The following is a 17,631-nucleotide window of genomic DNA, read 5'->3' on the forward strand; positions in this document are numbered from 1 at the left end:
TTTTGGATGTCATGCTGGTGAAAAGCCATCTCACTATACTACCATTGGGGAGAGAATAATGTCCAAGCCTCGATAGCAGTATAACTCTGTAGTGAAAATACTTAGTTTCCCAGTTTCAAGCCATGGTTGACTAATAAACACGGACAAAGAAAAAGGTATGAGAACAACAGTTATCTGTTTAAAAAAAATGCTTAATTTCCCAGGTCTACCTTTAACTTTCAGCTTTGCCTGAGGTATTTGCCAGATTCGAAGACTCCACTCTCTATTGACTGCCTTCTTGCTTGATGTGGGCTTCATCCAAGGCATTTTTTATTTTTATTTTCCGTCCAAAGAATTTGACATATCTATCTTGGCTAAAAGATTACAGCATCTTAAAAGTGGATTTGAAAGCAGTTGACGTATCAATATTGTCTAAAGATTATCCCCAACATGTTTCTCTGAATCTTAAATAGAGGTTGTTCCTTGACAATGCCGAAATCCTTTGAATACATTGTCCTGAATTTGGTCTTCTATGAGAATCAAAAACTCGCCTCTTCGGTTGTTGGTCGCCTCAAAAAATATCGCAAGCTATTACCAAGAACCTGCCAAATTGCATGGAGTAAAGTCTACATCAGTATCACAACAAAAGAGCTGCACCAGACTCCGAAGATTGTCAAGTCTTGAACGGGCTCAAGCTTTTACAGGGTGCAGGCCAAGCACATCACGATGATATGGTTTAGTAGAGAAAAAAAAAAGTGAGGATTGGGTTTATCCTCTTAAGTTTGAAATGAGTACAAAGGTAGCATTTAAAAAACAACTTAAGCAAAAAGTTTACGATCTTGGATCTTGTATCAATAAGAAAATAAAAATAACATTGATAGGGACAAAGCTAGTGGACTTTGGACGAATGTTTTTTCAAGTCACACTGGCATCATGGCATGGTCATTCGGAAGGTACTTAAAGTTTATCTGATAATTCGAAAAACAAAGCTGATGCTGCATAACCATTGCCAGAATGCTGGCTTACCTGCTGGAGAGGCTTGATAATGGCTTTATCCCTGTAGCTTACATGAAACTTTGCCTTGGCCAATAACCCCTAGCACCAAAAGACAAAATATACGAAATAAACTACTATACTTGACCTACAGTGGCAAATCAAAGCCAATAGATAGTAACAGAGATTTTATCACCTCTGTGTCAAATTCTCCTGATTTAACGTCAATATTGATGTCAGTGATGATCTTCACGAGATCCACCAATAATCCGGGGCGATCAGCTGTCTCCACATAGAGCAAACTGCAAAAATAATATTATGTTATGGAAGGGGGGGTGACGGGGATTTTTTTTTTACAGCTGCATTCTCATGCAAAGATATCATCATTTGATGCTAGGCAGATTTGATAATATGGGGGATGCAGTCTAAAAACTTGTCATAGGAGCAACCCTTGTTGGAGTGCAGGTGCAAATCACACATGAAAACAGCACCGATACATGCATTACCTCCTGTCAGGGCCATCATCATAGATGCTTATATGTGTTGCTACATCCACATCAACCTGGGGAATAACACCACAACATGTTTGAATCAAGCAAAAGAGTAGGTCTTCAACAATTGGCATATATTTTATTGGTTCCCTCCAATCCCTCAGGACGCATAAACACTATATATTCCCAATGAGACATGAAAACAAAGCCCACTGTCTTACTTCCACCATGTCCCACAGATGAACTTGTGAACAAAAATCATGACATGGCACTAGCAACTCTACATAATAGTAAATCAACATTTTGAGAATTTGACAAAGTACTGCTTAAACAAGTTCCAATCCACTGCATCAGGTATGTAGAAGTGCAGAAAAGTATTTTATTCATAAGCATTTCCTTTTTTATTATATTTGAAAATTTATTTTTCCAGGGAAGGGTGGGAAGGGGGTGGCTTCACTTTCTGTAACAGCAGATCCAATCATCATTTCTTAAATAAAATTATTTCTGTGATGACCAAGATGGAAAAGGCAATGGTCATTACAAAAAAATTGAAAACATTGACATCATCAAATCAATGCCACATGCACATTCTCATTCACAATTGCACATGCATATTCAGTGTTCACAAAGAGAGAGCACAGGCAGAGTGTACATGTGTACATACCACATAACCTCAAGCCACAGGTTTGAACCACAAGTATGAAAGACATTGCAAACATCTTAACTAAAGATACGTAAACCTAGAAACCTAGCATTAATCTTCCAGATACGATAGTTTAATCCTAGAGTTAACTTTGCAACAAGAAGTGTTCCACCACGGTGACCAAACTCCGAGCAGATGGAAAGTTTACAAATAAAAATACAACAATAAAGAGCTTTAAAACCTGTTGTTGAGGTGGCACTACTCCAAAGGCTACTCCCATTGCTAATTGGGCGCTTGATTCCTGGAACATGATCAGCAAGCTTATAAAGAGAGGAATCCTAGAATAAGTGCTTTACCAGATGTTATCTTGAGAAAATTAATAAAACAAAAGTTAAGTTAAAGATGAAATACCGGGTGATACTGAATCATATTGTTTATAATTGTCAGCCGAATTGCCTCGAGTAATTCTGGATCTTCTACTTTTCTACCAGTATCTCTGCAAACAAGCTCAGGGAACAAATCAATCAAAATCACCATAGAACAGCCATTACAAGAACAGATTCACAACTTTTTTTTTTTTTTATCAGTAAGAACAGATCCACAACTAGGAACAAGTAACATGTCAAATTCGTAAGGTTTTCAGAGTTATCTAGGAAACTAAGATTTGCAATCATCTCACAATTTAATAGCTGCATTGTTATCCATGAACTTGTGTCAAAGTTCTCTGTTATCTTTAGGCCTTTGCATTAGTACAAGGGGCTGCAAAATTTGTGATTCAAGTACCACCAGCTGTCAGGAAGCGCAGTGCTGAGAAAAGATAAGAAAGTATCTCTTTACAGGACAACAGAGATTTGAACTTTCCAATCTCTTTCCAGTCTAGAGTAACCAGTGGATATGGTAGAAATCAAGGGAAAAAAAATCAATTGGTTACAAATTTGGGAGCTGTCAACACAATATATGAACAGAGGTAGACACAAATTTAAATACGGAGTACAGTCCATATGAACATGTAGGGCACAATAACTTACGCTTTAGTGATGGCAAACTTGTTGTGCTTTCCAGAAGAATCCAAAAAGACATTTGCCTTTACAACATTGAGTCCAAGATTTTTAAGCGCATTTATCTGAAACCCATTTGCTGATGGTTAATGTTCACTAGCTGACATACTCTCAATAGAGATTGAGATAGATCATACAGAATCACAAATCTTCTAATTCTCAATATACTAGAGACTCAAACATCAGTACAACAAACACAAATAACAAAGGTAACATTATCATGTAGAGGAGGAGGTCACTAGCTTCATACAGTATCAAGAAGTGCTCCAAGCCTATCCCCAAAAGTTATCTCCACAATAGTTGCACTTGGATCGGAGTCTTGGTCGATAATAACTACAGGAGTTGGAATGATATCAGCTTCACTGTGACTTGGATCCTGTTAGCCACCCCATTTCCCAAATCCAAAACCCAGAAGAAACAAAAATAAGTTATTTTAAACAAGAGAAGATATTTTTTACAAGTTCAATTAGAGAAGTAAGCGAGTTAATATGCAAAATTCCCAAACACATAGCTAAAAAACTGTTCAACCTCCACAGCAGTAGCCGATGATGCTCGTGGAGTGATTGTAGCCACTGAAGATAACCTTCTGACAAAAATCACACAGGAATTTAACACAAATAATGGCAACAATGCAATGCCTCAGTGTACTCTGAGGTTACATTCATGCACATACAAGCATATATGTATGTGTGTGAGTGTGGATGGGTGGCTGTCTGTGACCACGGGTATTAAGTACCAAGATTAAATTATTTCATTATTCAATTCTAAGTAAGTATCCCTAAAAGATGAAGCCGTGCCAAGTTGAATTAATAAACAAACTAATTGTCTAACTCTGACAATGCAGAAACAGAATCATGGGACAATCACAAGATCGTCTATGCAAAAGACTTCCTAAAATTCTATCCAGTGAAATCCTTCCCAATGAGATTATTGTCCCATTTATCATTGATCTCTGGAATTATAAAGAAAATGCTAAGCTTAGAGAGAATTTGCAAACCACAGGAATGCCTGGTGCTTCGTGGGAGAAAATTTTGGAAGTAGAGATTACAAATTTGAATCCTAGTTTCTAATGTGCCTACATAATTAGGGCATTTTCTCTGTATTCGACATTTGGTATATTAATAAAATCTTGTTTTACTTATAAAAAAAAAAAAAGAGATTACAAATTTGAAAAAAAAAAAAATTAGCAAATACCAATCATTGTGATTTACAGTTCTCATGGTGTTTAGATTCACATGAGGAGGGAGGAAGGTAGAGGTAGAGGTAGAGATAGAGGTGCCAAAACATGCTTGTGGTGGAGCAAGAAAAGCAGAGGGTTTGGAGGGGGGCCATCATAAGAGAAATGCTTGTGGGATCAACCATAATTGTGCCTCTACGGTTGCAAATGGTACAGCAGTTCAAGTCTAGTGACAATCCTCCCCTCTCAGAGACTGGTTCTCCCGTGCAGTCATCAGAGGTGGCCTTGATGAAAGCTTGTGATTCATTGAGACGGGGTTTTTTTTATTCCTGTTTTGAGGAATGTGGGATTTCCAAGCAACACGGACAATAGCATCAAAGAGTATGTCACTACTTCCAGATTCTCAATTAGATTGAATACTCTTTAGAAGAACTTCTGGTTCCAGACAGCTAGGAACAACCTGATTCTCTCTTTCGTAACTCTAATAGCTAGTGTTTTGTCCGTTGCCCTATGTAGGCCTGTTTTGCAAAGCTTATAACATAGCAGTGAAAATTTTCCTTTTGAATAGTGTTCGTCGTATAAATCCAAGTTCATGACATAAAAACAGAATCTTAAAATACAAATAACTCGAACTATTCAAATGAGAATCAACAACACTTGTATTAAACTAAATAAGGAGATTATATTTTTTTCCAAAAAGAATAAAACGCAATTGAAATCAGAGACTTTATGAAGAGAGAAGGTGGAGGGCTTACTGTCTCTTATGCAGAATGGAGAAAGGTTTGGTGGCAAACCCAAAGGAGCTCCTGATCAAAGTCCCCATTGACCCGCGACTCTCAGAGGCTTTCATAATACTATTATTATCACTGAGGTGAGTCCCAACAGCCAAGGAAGCCACAGTCATAGCCATTTGTGAATTTTCACTCAAAAACTAAAACCTACCAATTTACCAAAGGAAACCAGTACCGAAGGCAGAGAATGAAGAAGAGTCGAGAGAGAAAAGAAACCAAGAAAAGAACCCAAAGGAAGACAGACTTGAAGAAGAAATGCAAATGGGAAAAAGATTTTTTGGGCTAGGAAGGTGAACAAAAAGGTAGTTGGGTTGGAAAGCTCCAGAAATATACGCCATCGGATAGAGTGAAAAAAAAAAAAAAAAACTTTTTTTATCAGCTACCGACCTCTTTCACTCCTTTTTATTTTTATTTTCATAGGCTAAATATCTCATCATCTGCAGCAAAATTATCTGGCAGCGTCCGTTTCTAATCTCATCTCCATTTCTATCTACTCTTCTCTACCCTTCATTTTCAATGCTTCATTGTTTTGTCGCCCTTTCCCCCATTTGGCATTCATATCGACGTGCTGGGTTCAAACTTAAAGTAAATAAATAGATAAATAAATAAGATTGTGCTTTCTGTCCCCATCCACATCGTAGGATTCCACTCTCTTCTGTCTTCGTTTGCTTTCGATCGGATAGGCTGATAATTAGGGTCGGTTTGGATTAGAAATTAGATGATATTATTTTAGATAAAGTATAAAAATAAAATAAATTATTATTATAATATTATTTTTTAATAATAATATTATTTTAGAATTTAAGAAAGTTAAATTAAAATTTAAAAAAATTAAAAAAATTATTTATTATATTTTATGTAAAAATTTAAAAAAATTATAATAATAAAATGAGATTAAACACTTTTTGAATCTAAACGAAATCACAGTGTTTGCTTTGTTGGTTCTAGTTATATCAAATCATCGTATTTAAGTTAATTTTAGTCCATTCATTTTTTATAAAAATAAATTTATAAATTGACGTAATTTTATATTAAATGATTATTTTTTTATTAAATAACTTGTGAAAAAAAATTTGAAAAAAGAAAAAGTTTATAAATTTGGATGGGCCGACAAAATTGAGCCTAAACCGGCCTTATTGCCTATTCTCCGGGACCATGTCTGAAAACATTCGGACCGAGTTGAATTGGATCCAAATATGGGTTTGATTTGGGTCACCCGACCTTCACAAATACCATATAACAGGCGGTGTCGTTTTACCGAGGGTCCGCACTCCGCGTCCGCGACTGAGAGAGAGAGAGAGAATTAGGGTTTTTCTTTTTCGCGTGGGAGAAGAACATAACTTTTTAAGGCAACGAATCTGATCGGCTGCAATGATTTACGACGTCAACTCACCCCTCTTCCGCTCATTCCTTAGCCAGAAGGGTGGCGCCTCCGACAAGAGGTTCTTCCTCAAATAGTTTTCTTTATGCTTATGCGTATCGTTGGTTTTATATGCCTAGTGATTGCTTTGATTCTTCTGTAGGTTTTTATTATTATTATTATTATTTTTTATTTTGATGGTTAGGTTCTGATTCCGTTAGAAACTTAGAAATTGTGAAATCATGAATCGAATAAGTGCCTTTTGGGGTGATTATTTTGAAGCTTTCCACAAAGGGGTTGGATAAAGTAAATTATTTTGGGGACAATATGGTGCGGATTGCTGCTTTAACTCTGACCCAATAGGAGAATAGAACGATACGAAAAGGGCTCTTTTTTATTGCAATTAAACCTCACCGGAATGCTATCAACAAATATTGTATTCGTAAAGGAAATCAACTCATGGGTGATTTTGATATTTACTCCTCTATTAATCTCTAGAACCAACCACATCTGTTTTTGAATACTAAATGTGTTGGATGGAATTCAATTATATATGGCATATGCATATAAACGAATTGTCAGTTCATTCATTATATTTCCAGTGCATCTAGTTTAGGAGGATCTGATTTTATCATATGAATGTGTATAAATACTTGTATAATGGAGTGCTTGGAGAAGTATCTATGCTCTTTAGTTATACCCATATCGTTTGTCTCTCTCTCTAGCTCCCAGTAAATATTCCTTATTATGTGTTAAAGTTCTTGGTTTTGCTGTTAACATTGATGCATGTGCGATAGACCCACCCATTTGGTGTATGCAAAAGCACATATTGCATTAGACCCGCCCATTTGGTGTATGCAAAAAGAACATATGCTTGCATAATTTTTGTTTTCGATTTAAAATCAGTTGATCTATGTAATAACCTTTAATTGAAACTTGTTGATCTTGTTCCTTCGAAATTGTTCTGATTTATGGACGACATTGCATTGTTGGGGTTTCAGGAAAATGGAAGAGCAGAAACCAAAGGAGCAGAGACCCAAAGCAAGTGAGAATAAGCCTATTATGACAGAATGATATCTGTTAGGGCTATTATGTCTTGAATGGGGTAGGATAGTGGATGTCCTAGCTGCCATGGTAAGTGTTGGTGGTTACTTGATTAAACCATGCTGCGATTACTTGTCTCAACCCACGGTTACAGACTTTACTTTTGAGTTTGTAATGGTCTCTGTTTGGACATGGATGTTATCTCTATTTTCTAATGCCATAGCTTTCCTTTGAAAAAAGACAAGCCACTTGTTTATGCATGTGGCTCTTGTACTTGTTGTTGTTCTTTTTCCCTAATTTTCTTTTGGTTCTTCTCTTTAATGGAATGATCAAAGACCGGTGGTTGACTTAAAAAGGATAAGACTATTCCTTTAGGATAAAATTGGAAGGTAGATGCTGCCTTTGCACGTTACGATGCTGAAATTGTCAACAGTAGGCCCTAATTGTAATCAGCTAAGCACATGTGACATGACTTTTAAGGTGGGGTCTGTACTGAAATGAATGGATAGCTCCCTATTTGAGTTTTAATAGGGTCAGTGTCTATTCATTTGTGGCCAGAGGCAAATATCAATATATATGCTACACGAAGCACAAGCTTCATATGACTGTTTCGCTAAAATCTTGGATGTCAATAAAATAGAGATTATGAGTCATGACATGCATGAGCAACTGGTGGGAGCTTGCATTGTGAACATAACTGCTCCATTGGACAATTTGGACTGCCAAATACGTTATTAGGTTTTTGTGGCCTTTTCTTCCTGCAAAGGAATCCTGAGTTGATCGTCAACCTCGGTGGGTGTCCGCTGTCCGTACCTTGCCATGGCAAGCTACTGGTGTTGAGGTGCTAAGAAAATCAATCCATATGCAAATAAGAATATCAAATGCCCAAGGAAACCAAAGAATTATACTTAAAAGTTTCGGGGGGGAAAATAGAGTCAAGAAATTTTATGTTTGGAGGGATCGAGGTTTGAGAGACTTGTAGAGGCAAAGGTGAGTCATGAGGAGCTAAAATATTAGTGTATATTTATTGGGATGAAACAAAGCTGTCCCTGCCTATATTTTGTTCTCTTCTGCTCCTACGATCGTAAAGTGCAAATCCCACCGACATACAATAGGAGATCAGGTACATTTTGGTATCGATAAGTTGGTCAAAATGAGATGGGAAAGGAAATCTGCCAAAGGTTCCACGGAGGACCCAAAAGGTTAGCCAGCAAGCAGACAGAGTGGGTCCCTTGAGAGGTTAAAAGCCATGGACCATATATATAGAGGGGTGCATGCAGGGCATGAACTTGAGTGGCAATGAGTGGCTTCCCATGTGCACTCCCATCTTACCTTCCAAACGCTTCAATCACTCTCTGTCTCCTTATTATATCAATCTTCCTATATGTGAGGCACCCACTCCCACTTTTCTGGTTTAGATATGTTCCAGCCACATCAAGTTTGAGTTATATCTTCATAGCATTGTTGGTTTTTTTTCCCCATTTTGGAGGGAAAAAAAGGCATCGAATGGATGCGAGGTTGTAGGACCAACTTCAAATGTCCATCTCTCATGTTCTAAGTTTTGAAACTTGAAGGATCTGAATTCCATTCTATGTGAATAACAGTCGGAGTTTAATTGAAGGTAGAGATTCGTCTACATTTTGTACAAAGCAGTAGCAACACGAAGACCAAAGCATTTGGGGGAGCAAGAGTGGTGGAATGACCTTTTCACATATAGAGAAATTCTATTTGCAGTCTTTAAAAGAGGACTGCGTGTGCAGACCCATTAATATATTTCATTAAATAGAATATATTAATGGAGACTATACGTAACATTACTCTTCACATATGCCATCATGCCAATCTTTTGAAAGAAATATAAGTTGTAAATCAGGGTTTTGATTGCTTCAATACTTTCCATTCCGGTCAAAAGACAACTTTTGCAGCCAAATGGGCATATGAAATTTGATACAAAAGAGATCAAGAAAAGTCCAACGAATATGTTCCATTAGATTCCACCCATACATACATACATACGTACGTACCTACATTCATACATACATATATATATATATATATATATAAATATATATATCTCTTAATTAATCTAACTTGTAATTAATTGAGGTTCATTGGGGATGAAAGAAGATCTAGTGCAAGAAATTAACACACGATTTTGCCTGGAATAGTGCCTACAGATAGCTGGGAATCTACCTGTAAATTCCAAACTTTAATATCCTTAAAACAATAAGATGTTTACCATGATAACCATTGTACAAGCATGGTGGTCACACGAAAACTCACAGCAATTTCCTCGGAAAATAGGTGGTTTCCTGGAAATATATGAAACTCTAGAAGCCTGTTCAATTTTTCTTGATGTGATGTTCTTATTTGTCTTGTACAAATAATAGCGGGCGATGGCGTGAACATGTTAGTTAGTAAATCCTTGTCGGGCAACCCTCTGATTTGTTATTTGCATGCAGAAGATGCTTCAAGCTAAGCTCGAGATTTTTATTATATTGGTAAAAGGTACAGTGCGACATCTAGCAGCAGATTTTCCACTCCTTCACCTGATAGTATAAACAGACTCTTCCTTCGACCGAAGTTGATTGGAACTAGTAATTTTCTTTGAAAAAGACGTTTAGTTTATACAGACTCCGTGTAATTATTAACGAGGTCTTAAGGGTTTGTTTATGAAAATCTGAAGGAAGAAGGTGAAGAAAAGAAAAGAAAACATGGTGGTTACGGACAGGAAGGAAAAAAGTTTCTAAAGGTGCTTTTTCTTTCTAGCGGTAGTTAGTACTCTCTCTCTCTCTCTTCCCAGTCTCTTCCCTTTATTCACGCCGCTCTCACTTCCAATCTCATGCTTTTCTCTTCCACTGCTAGGAGAAAAAAACAAGGAGAAAACTTTCCTGTATCTCCATTCCATTACCATAGCTGAAACAGAATATCACAACCAAGCCTCCGCCCTTCACTCTCTCTCTTAGATCCCAACAGAGATAATGTCTCAGTTCTCTTTCTCAGCAAGCACCTTCAAGAAAAGAGAATTCTCTAGTCTTCTCCTCTCTGACTTCTTCCATATTTGTTTCTTCATCCTCTCTCACCCTCTTTACTTTTCTTACTTCATTTTCTTCTCCCCATATCTTCTCAAGCTTCTCTCTTTCCTGTCTCCTCTCTTCATCACCACCTTTCTTCTACTCCTTGTTCTTCTCACTTTTTCTCCCAACCTTGTCCAAGAACACTCTCACTCCGAATTGTCAGAGTCCGGGGTGGGTTTTCTTGTTGGTACATGTCAATCTGTTTTCGAAAGATTACAGTCTAAAGGGCACGATGAAGATGAAAATTCTCAACAATTTGAGGATCTTGAAGTGTATAAGATTGTGTTTGACACATCGACGTTTGAAATTAGAGATGACCCTGCGGAAGTTTTGGAGTTGGAAGTTAAAGAAGTTTGCTCAGAAGCATATGATGTACCGGTTGACAAGAGTTTGGATTGTGGGGACAATTTTATTGGTGGATTGGAATCTCTAACAGGCAATTCAGATACATATCCGGCTGAGACAATAAAGCCGGGAATTACTCAGCAGATTGTCGATGTGAAGAGATTAGAATGCTTTTTTCAAGAAAAGAACGAGTTAGAAACTATGTGGGGTATGGAGGAAGAGAAAGAAGTCAACCAACCAGGCGTAGAGTCCTATAAAGTGGAAGAAAGAGCAGAAAAACTGTCCACGAGAAGCGGATCCGAGGCAGTGTGTAATAAAACAAATGATACTACTGTGAACACTGACTATGGTGGAAAGCTGGATTCCAAAATGAGGGTGAACTCCAGGAGACTGGGTGCAAGTATGGAGAGTCCTAGTAGTGATGGAGAGTATAATTCCCCAGTTATGGAGAATTATCAAACATTTGACTCAAATCTAGGAAGTTTTGGCTCCATGAGGAAAGAGAAGGAGTGGAGAAGGACATTGGCATGCAAGCTTTTCGAGGAACGACACAATGTGGATGGAAGTGAAGGGATGGATTTACTTTGGGAGACATACGAGACAGAATCGAGTAAGGTGCAGGCAAAAAGCAACAAGAAGAAGGGGAAGAACAGCAGGGTTGACTATGAGGATGAGGATGAAGAAGAGGAAGACATGGATGCACAGCTGTGCTGCTTACAGGCTTTGAAGTTCTCAGCAGGGAAGATGAACTTAGGAATGGGAAGGCCTAATCTTGTCAAGATCTCCAAGGCCCTGAAAGGTATAGGATGGTTGCACAATCTTGGTAGGAATGGCAAGAAAGTGTACCATTGAATCAAGATTTTATCTTATCAATGTCATATTGGCAATATCAGATATGTGTAATGTTCAAGGATCACAAGTAAATATTGCCTCTTGTTTCACATTTTATTGATATGTTTTCTTCCCTTCAATCTGGGGACGGTGTGCATGTAAAAATTAAATCTCCAAACTGTGTATAGAGAGCAGAAGGGCAAAAGATCACTTTTCTCCAGAGCTTGGATTATTATTCTCTGATTTAGTTGGTGGAAGTGGGTATGAGATGATGGGTGAGATGGTTACCAGATTAGAGACCCTCCATTCTGCACAATCAGCAATAAGTGTGCTAGGGGGTACATGATGTATTATAGAGAGGCTCCAGCATTTTGCCTCCGAACCCCCCCACCCAAAAAAAGAGAGTGATCAGAGATATATGGTAAAGTATGCATGCTTTTATAATAATGATGTTAGGGCCCTTTAATCTTATAATGCATGTCATGCGTTATGCTGTGATTTATTTGGGAGACAACCAGATAGATAGGCGTTGCATCCAACAGCCATAATATATATGATATTTGGTAACCTTTAGTAGGTATTAGTTACTACCTGCTTTCACACGGCTAACGTGGGCATCCTAGGCATAACCAAGGTCCAAGGATGTCATGTTTCTTTGTTTGATCTGAAATCCTCTACTTTTTTTTATCAGATCTAAATTCCAACAAGATACGTTTAACATAAGAATTCACTTCTTTTAACTTGCAGTAGGTTTTGTATGACGATCATTCATCTTCCAGTTTCTGTTTTAGGTATGAGAAAACATGTGAATAGGCAGCCAACATGTATCTGTTTCATGAGGGATTTGCCAGTTTGTTTCAGGAAAACTCTCAATTTCGTCGAGAGAAAGTTAGGAAGGCTTTGCTTTATAGCATGCCGCCCTGTAAATCAAACATATCATATTTTCAATAGACAAATCATCTATCAGTTATTCATCTTCTCAAATGCAACTAAATTCAGAAAGAAGCATGCTATTAACTTTGGAGAGAATAAACCTCAATCATTTTCCTTTTGGAGCAGGGAAACAACCTTAATCATGATCCTAGAAAAAGCAAATCCAAGCATGCTTCTTGTAGGATGTTTGTGAGTGGAATATCATTCTTTTCTTTTAGAAGTTTCATATTCTTCCTGAACTTTCTCAATCACCCTAAACTAGTTATTCCTTGGAGGAGGGATCCTGATCGAGGAGGTCTATGCACCCAACTATATGAACAATGATCCCTTCTTTAGATCAACCTCTAAGGTCTCATTTGTTTTCACATATGAGATAAGTTGAGATTAAAGTTAAAAGTTAAATAAAATATTGTTAGAATATATTTTTTTAATATTATTTTTATTTTAAAATTTGAAAAAGTTAAATTATTTATTTTATTTTATATAAAAATTTCGTAAAATTATAATGATTAGATGAGATGAGATAAGAAGAATTGTGAAAACAAACTAGGCTAAACCTCCTCCTTCAATGTTAATTTGAGCTAAGTAGAGCATCATGGGCCTAAAGATCATTTTTTATTTAAGAAATTAAAGTCAACACGTCCTATATATACATTTTACCTAAATTTGACTTTAAAATATCACTTTCAAACTTCTTAATGTCAAAGGACGTGAGTGAGTGAGTGAGTGAGTGAGTGAGTACCAAACCTATTAGCCGTAACGTTTGACAAAGTTTTTCTTCCAAGGAAAAAAAAAAAAAAAAGAAGAGATATTTCTTCGCTTAAAATAAATCAAATACATTTAAACATAAAAATAAATAAATAAATAAATCTGATAACTGTGAATTATTATGTACTAAGATTAATATTCTTATTTCCATATAACTAATTTTTATAATTAATAAAGCCGACTGATATATTATTAATTAGAAAAATATTAGTAGAGTCTTTCAAAATTATCGTTTAAAGTTACTGTTTAATTATTTTTATTATTTTAATTAATAATTAAAAAAGTAATTATTAATGAAATTATGTATTTTTTTTAATTATTAAAGATATTAAAAAATTATTAAAAAAAAAAAGCTGTACGCGTTACTGCTGGTCGGCCTTTTACCACTGTCTATTAATTAAGGATATTAAGAAAAAAAAAGTAGTGGTACGTGGGTCGGCCCGTTAGCACTGTCCTATTAATTATAATAAAACAATTATTATATAAATATTATTCCGATAATGTTCTCTCTTTGGGAGGCTCTATTCGGAGAGAACAGTGAGGATTTTCAGACAAAACACAATTAACTGAAGTCGAGTTTTCAGATAAGCGAGAAACGAGCACGAGAATGGCGAGCATTCGGACCGCCCGAACTGCCGAGAGAGTAACCGGAGTGGGAGGATCGATCCGGAGCCTGAGTTTCATCTTCCGACTCTTGGCCTCTGCCATCGCCATCGCTCTCTGCCTCTTCTTCACTCTCTCTTTCCTCTTTACTTCCCGCACCGAAGACAACACTGCCGACCTCCACCACTTCGTGAGTATCCCTTTGTCCTTCTCTCTCTTAAGATCTGATTCCCGGAATCTGTTTTCTCTATAGACGAAATGCAAGGCATTTTTTTTTTTTTTTTAAAGAATTGAAGTGATTAGATTTCCTTGCTTTAATTGGGGTTTAACTTCCGTTCCTTATCTATCGTTCTGGATCCGCTTGAAGGAAAATACGAAGCAAACGTGTTTCTATTGTAGAATTGTAATGTAAAGGCAGGGAGTTTTTCTAGGTGAAACAAGCAGTTAATTAATGGATTTCTGTGGATCAGGGTTTCAGTTCTGGTTCATATGGATTTGGAATTACGAGAAGATCGGTACTCGCCCTCAAGTCGGACCCTCTCAAGCCCCGGCTGGATCAGATCCGGAAGCAAGCGGACGATCACCGGTCCTTGGCTCTGGCTTACGCCTCCTATGCACGGAAGCTCAAGCTCGAGAACTCCAAGCTCGTTAGAGTTTTCGCCGATCTCTCCCAAAACTACACCGATCTCCTCAACAAGCCCTTGTATCGTGCTCTCTCCGAATCCGACGCACTCTACCCTGACGAGTCGGTTCTGAGGCAATTTGAGAAGGAAGTGAAGGAGCGAATTAAAGTGACGAGACAAGTGATTGCGGAAGCGAAGGAGTCGTTTGATAATCAATTGAAGATTCAGAAGTTGAAGGATACGATTTTTGCGGTGAATGAGCAATTAACAAAGGCTAAGAAGCAAGGAGCTTTCTCAAGCTTGATAGCTGCAAAATCAATCCCAAAAAGCTTGCATTGTCTTGCAATGCGGTTGATGGAAGAGCGAATTGCTAATCCAGATAAGTATTTGGATGAGGGAAAGCCAACTCTACCGGTGTTTGAGGATCCAAAGCTTTACCATTATGCAATTTTCTCGGATAATGTGATTGCAGCATCAGTGGTGGTCAATTCGGCAGTGAAGAACTCAAAGGAGCCGTGGAAGCATGTTTTCCATGTTGTGACTGATAAGATGAATCTTGGGGCAATGCAAGTTATGTTCAAATTGAAGGACTATAATGGAGCGCATGTTGAAGTGAAGGCAGTTGAGGATTACAAGTTCTTGAATTCTTCATACGTGCCGGTGCTTCGACAATTGGAGTCTGCAAATTTGCAGAGGTTTTACTTTGAGAATAAGCTTGAGAATGCAACAAAGGACACCACGAACATGAAGTTTAGGAACCCAAAGTATTTGTCCATATTGAATCATTTGAGATTTTATTTGCCGGAAATGTACCCAAAATTGCATAGGATTTTGTTTTTGGATGATGATATAGTGGTTCAGAGGGACTTGACAGGGTTGTGGAAGATAGATATGGATGGGAAGGTGAATGGGGCGGTCGAGACATGTTTTGGGTCATTCCATCGCTATGCACAGTACATGAATTTCTCCCACCCTTTGATTAAGGCGAGGTTTAACCCCAAAGCATGCGCGTGGGCTTATGGAATGAACTTCTTTGATTTGGATGCTTGGAGGAGGGAGAAGTGCACGGAAGAGTACCATTACTGGCAGAATCTGGTAATGGCTTGATTCTTTTCTGTTAATTATATTCTTTCTAACATGCTTGAGCAACATTTGGTCCCTTAAATCAGTATCAAGTTCGTATATTTTTTTATTATGCCTGTGTCCTTTCAAATTACGAGGCACTATTTGAACCCATTGATCTTTTTTTTTTCATGCTTTCTAATTCAAATTGTGAGGCACTATTTGAACCAATTGATCTTGTTTTCATGCTTACTAAACGCCCTGCCTGTAGTTGTCTTAGAATTACTTTGTAGTTTCTACTGAACGTAAATGAGGGGGGATATCAACACTGCTAAAGGCTGCAATTTTGTAACAAAAAGTTTTTAGTTTATTGAAAATCATGAACGCAGAGTCATTAATTTGTTTATCTTTTGCATTTTTGTGGGTGTCTGAACTCTACAATTTATTTATAGGAACTTTCTCAGGTTTAGTATTAACCGATAGATGATCTTGTTGCAGAATGAGAACCGCACCTTGTGGAAATTGGGCACATTGCCCCCAGGTCTAATTACATATTACTCAACAACGAAGCCTCTGGATAAATCGTGGCATGTTTTGGGACTTGGTTATAACCCAAGTATTAGCATGGATGAGATCCGTAATGCTGCAGTGGTACACTTCAATGGAAATATGAAGCCGTGGCTCGACATTGCGATGAATCAGTTTCGGCCACTTTGGACAAAGTATGTTGACTATGATTTGGAGTTTGTCCAGGCTTGTAATTTCGGTCTCTAAACAAGGAGCCACACATACTCGAAGCCTCTATCCAAGGAATTTGGCTATGCTTATTTAGCCGCAAGCATACATGCCATAGTTCTGTTGCTATCGCTTATACATTATTAACCAAGTCATCTTATTCAATACTGAAGATAATTTCTTCTGTGCGAGTGTAGAATGCTGCTTAGTTGTATCAGCTTTAGATTCTTCTCTAATTTGTTCATACAAGAAGCTTGTTGGGTTATCTCTACAATTTTCACATTCCCATTTGCTCTTTATTTCACCTCTAAAATGTAGTGACTTTTTTATATGACCTCACCTGTTGTTGAACATAAATCTATTTATAAAAGATCAGAGCCTGTGAAAATTGTAAGTTGAGTGTATTGCAGCATTCTTGTTTGTGGAATGTTTCTGTATATTTCTTTAATCCTCTGATAATGCGCTCTCTATTGCTCATCTCGATCTCTTTTTCTTTGTTTTAATTATCTGATAACTAAACGAGCCCATATATACAAGAGGTAAGAGGAGAATGTATGGCCTGGTTTTAATACGGCAGGAACACGTGAGGAGAGAGAAACGCTCTGTACATCAATACGCCCGTTGAGGAGAGAGGATCCGTTGAGGAGAGAGACTCCCGATCGCCGCCCCTGTTCGGCGAGTGGCGGCTCACCGCCGGCACAGAAAGACTCGCCCGGCTCAGGCGACCTCTCCGTGGGTCTTCCGGCGCTTTGATCAGCCTCCCCCCAGTATGTTACGCCCGTTGAGGAGAGAGGAACCGTTGAGGAGAGAGTATCCCGATCGCCGCCCCTGTCCGGCGAGTGGCGGCTCACCGCCGACACAAAAAGACTCGCCCGGCTTAGGCGACCCCGCCGTGGGTCTTCCGGCGCGTTGACCACCCCCCCAGTCCGATCACAGTTCTCCCTCACCGATCTCTGTCCGGCGCGTGGCTGCGCACCGCCGCTTCAGACCGCCTCGCCGGGCTCAGGCGCCCTCGCCGAGGGTCCTCTGGCACGCTGATCGGCTCTAAACTCCGGGCTATGGCCAGTGACTGAACAGCAAGCCACTGCTCGTGCAAGGAACTGCTCGTGCTGGAACCG

The 17,631-nt window shown here is 38.2% G+C and overlaps 4 protein-coding genes across 5 annotated transcripts; 3 read left to right on the plus strand and 1 right to left on the minus strand.

Annotated features, from left to right (window-relative positions):
* Positions 1-292: 292 nt before the first annotated feature.
* On the minus strand, positions 293-5,638 carry LOC109012800 (ACT domain-containing protein ACR11). 2 transcript variants are annotated; one of them, XM_018994622.2, is made up of 10 exons: positions 5,097-5,638; positions 3,693-3,747; positions 3,415-3,540; positions 3,135-3,229; positions 2,518-2,602; positions 2,348-2,407; positions 1,479-1,534; positions 1,169-1,274; positions 1,006-1,074; positions 293-581 (listed from the first exon to the last, which is right to left on the minus strand). In XM_018994622.2, the coding sequence occupies exons 1-10, from the start codon at positions 5,249-5,251 to the stop codon at positions 519-521; spliced, it is 870 nt and encodes a 289-aa protein (XP_018850167.2). In that variant the 5' UTR covers positions 5,252-5,638; the 3' UTR covers positions 293-518. The 2 variants fall into 2 exon arrangements, with proteins under 2 accessions (XP_018850167.2, XP_018850165.2); XM_018994620.2 differs by having other exon boundaries at positions 3,693-3,750; positions 5,097-5,636.
* A 744-nt stretch (positions 5,639-6,382) lies between these two features.
* LOC109012801 (wound-induced basic protein) lies at positions 6,383-7,810 on the plus strand. The gene is made up of 2 exons (XM_018994623.2): positions 6,383-6,574; positions 7,494-7,810. Exons 1-2 carry the CDS (start codon positions 6,504-6,506, stop codon positions 7,564-7,566), a joined length of 144 nt encoding a protein of 47 aa, XP_018850168.1. The 5' UTR covers positions 6,383-6,503; the 3' UTR covers positions 7,567-7,810.
* Positions 7,811-10,517: 2,707 nt separating this feature from the next.
* Positions 10,518-11,810, plus strand: LOC109012809. Its single transcript, XM_018994630.2, has one exon. The coding sequence runs from the start codon at positions 10,518-10,520 to the stop codon at positions 11,808-11,810; it is 1,293 nt and encodes a 430-aa protein (XP_018850175.1).
* Positions 11,811-13,974: 2,164 nt separating this feature from the next.
* Positions 13,975-16,927, plus strand: LOC109012798 (galacturonosyltransferase 8-like). Its single transcript, XM_018994617.2, has 3 exons — positions 13,975-14,283; positions 14,564-15,811; positions 16,277-16,927. The coding sequence occupies exons 1-3, from the start codon at positions 14,098-14,100 to the stop codon at positions 16,550-16,552; spliced, it is 1,710 nt and encodes a 569-aa protein (XP_018850162.2). The 5' UTR covers positions 13,975-14,097; the 3' UTR covers positions 16,553-16,927.
* Positions 16,928-17,631: the final 704 nt, after the last annotated feature.

This window comes from Juglans regia, chromosome 14, assembly GCF_001411555.2.
Source record: "Juglans regia cultivar Chandler chromosome 14, Walnut 2.0, whole genome shotgun sequence".
Taxonomy (NCBI): domain Eukaryota; kingdom Viridiplantae; phylum Streptophyta; class Magnoliopsida; order Fagales; family Juglandaceae; genus Juglans; species Juglans regia.

What these genes read in the sequence shown, in the direction of transcription:
- LOC109012798 (XM_018994617.2), top strand. Translation starts at nt 14,098, where the DNA reads ATGGCGAGCATTCGGACCGCCCGAACTGCCGAGAGAGTAACCGGAGTG. An exon ending in CTGCCGACCTCCACCACTTC is followed by an intron (nt 14,284 to 14,563) that starts GTGAGTATCCCT and finishes TCTGTGGATCAG; the next exon opens with GGTTTCAGTTCTGGTTCATA. An exon ending in ACCATTACTGGCAGAATCTG is followed by an intron (nt 15,812 to 16,276) that starts GTAATGGCTTGA and finishes ATCTTGTTGCAG; the next exon opens with AATGAGAACCGCACCTTGTG.
- LOC109012800 (XM_018994620.2), bottom strand. Translation starts at nt 5,251, where the DNA reads ATGGCTATGACTGTGGCTTCCTTGGCTGTTGGGACTCACCTCAGTGAT. An exon ending in TTGGAGCACTTCTTGATACT is followed by an intron (nt 3,230 to 3,414) that starts GTATGAAGCTAG and finishes AATGGGTTTCAG; the next exon opens with ATAAATGCGCTTAAAAATCT. An exon ending in TTATCAAGCCTCTCCAGCAG is followed by an intron (nt 582 to 1,005) that starts GTAAGCCAGCAT and finishes GCAATTTGGCAG; the next exon opens with GTTCTTGGTAATAGCTTGCG.
- LOC109012809 (XM_018994630.2), top strand. Translation starts at nt 10,518, where the DNA reads ATGTCTCAGTTCTCTTTCTCAGCAAGCACCTTCAAGAAAAGAGAATTC.
- LOC109012801 (XM_018994623.2), top strand. Translation starts at nt 6,504, where the DNA reads ATGATTTACGACGTCAACTCACCCCTCTTCCGCTCATTCCTTAGCCAG. An exon ending in GGTGGCGCCTCCGACAAGAG is followed by an intron (nt 6,575 to 7,493) that starts GTTCTTCCTCAA and finishes TTGGGGTTTCAG; the next exon opens with GAAAATGGAAGAGCAGAAAC.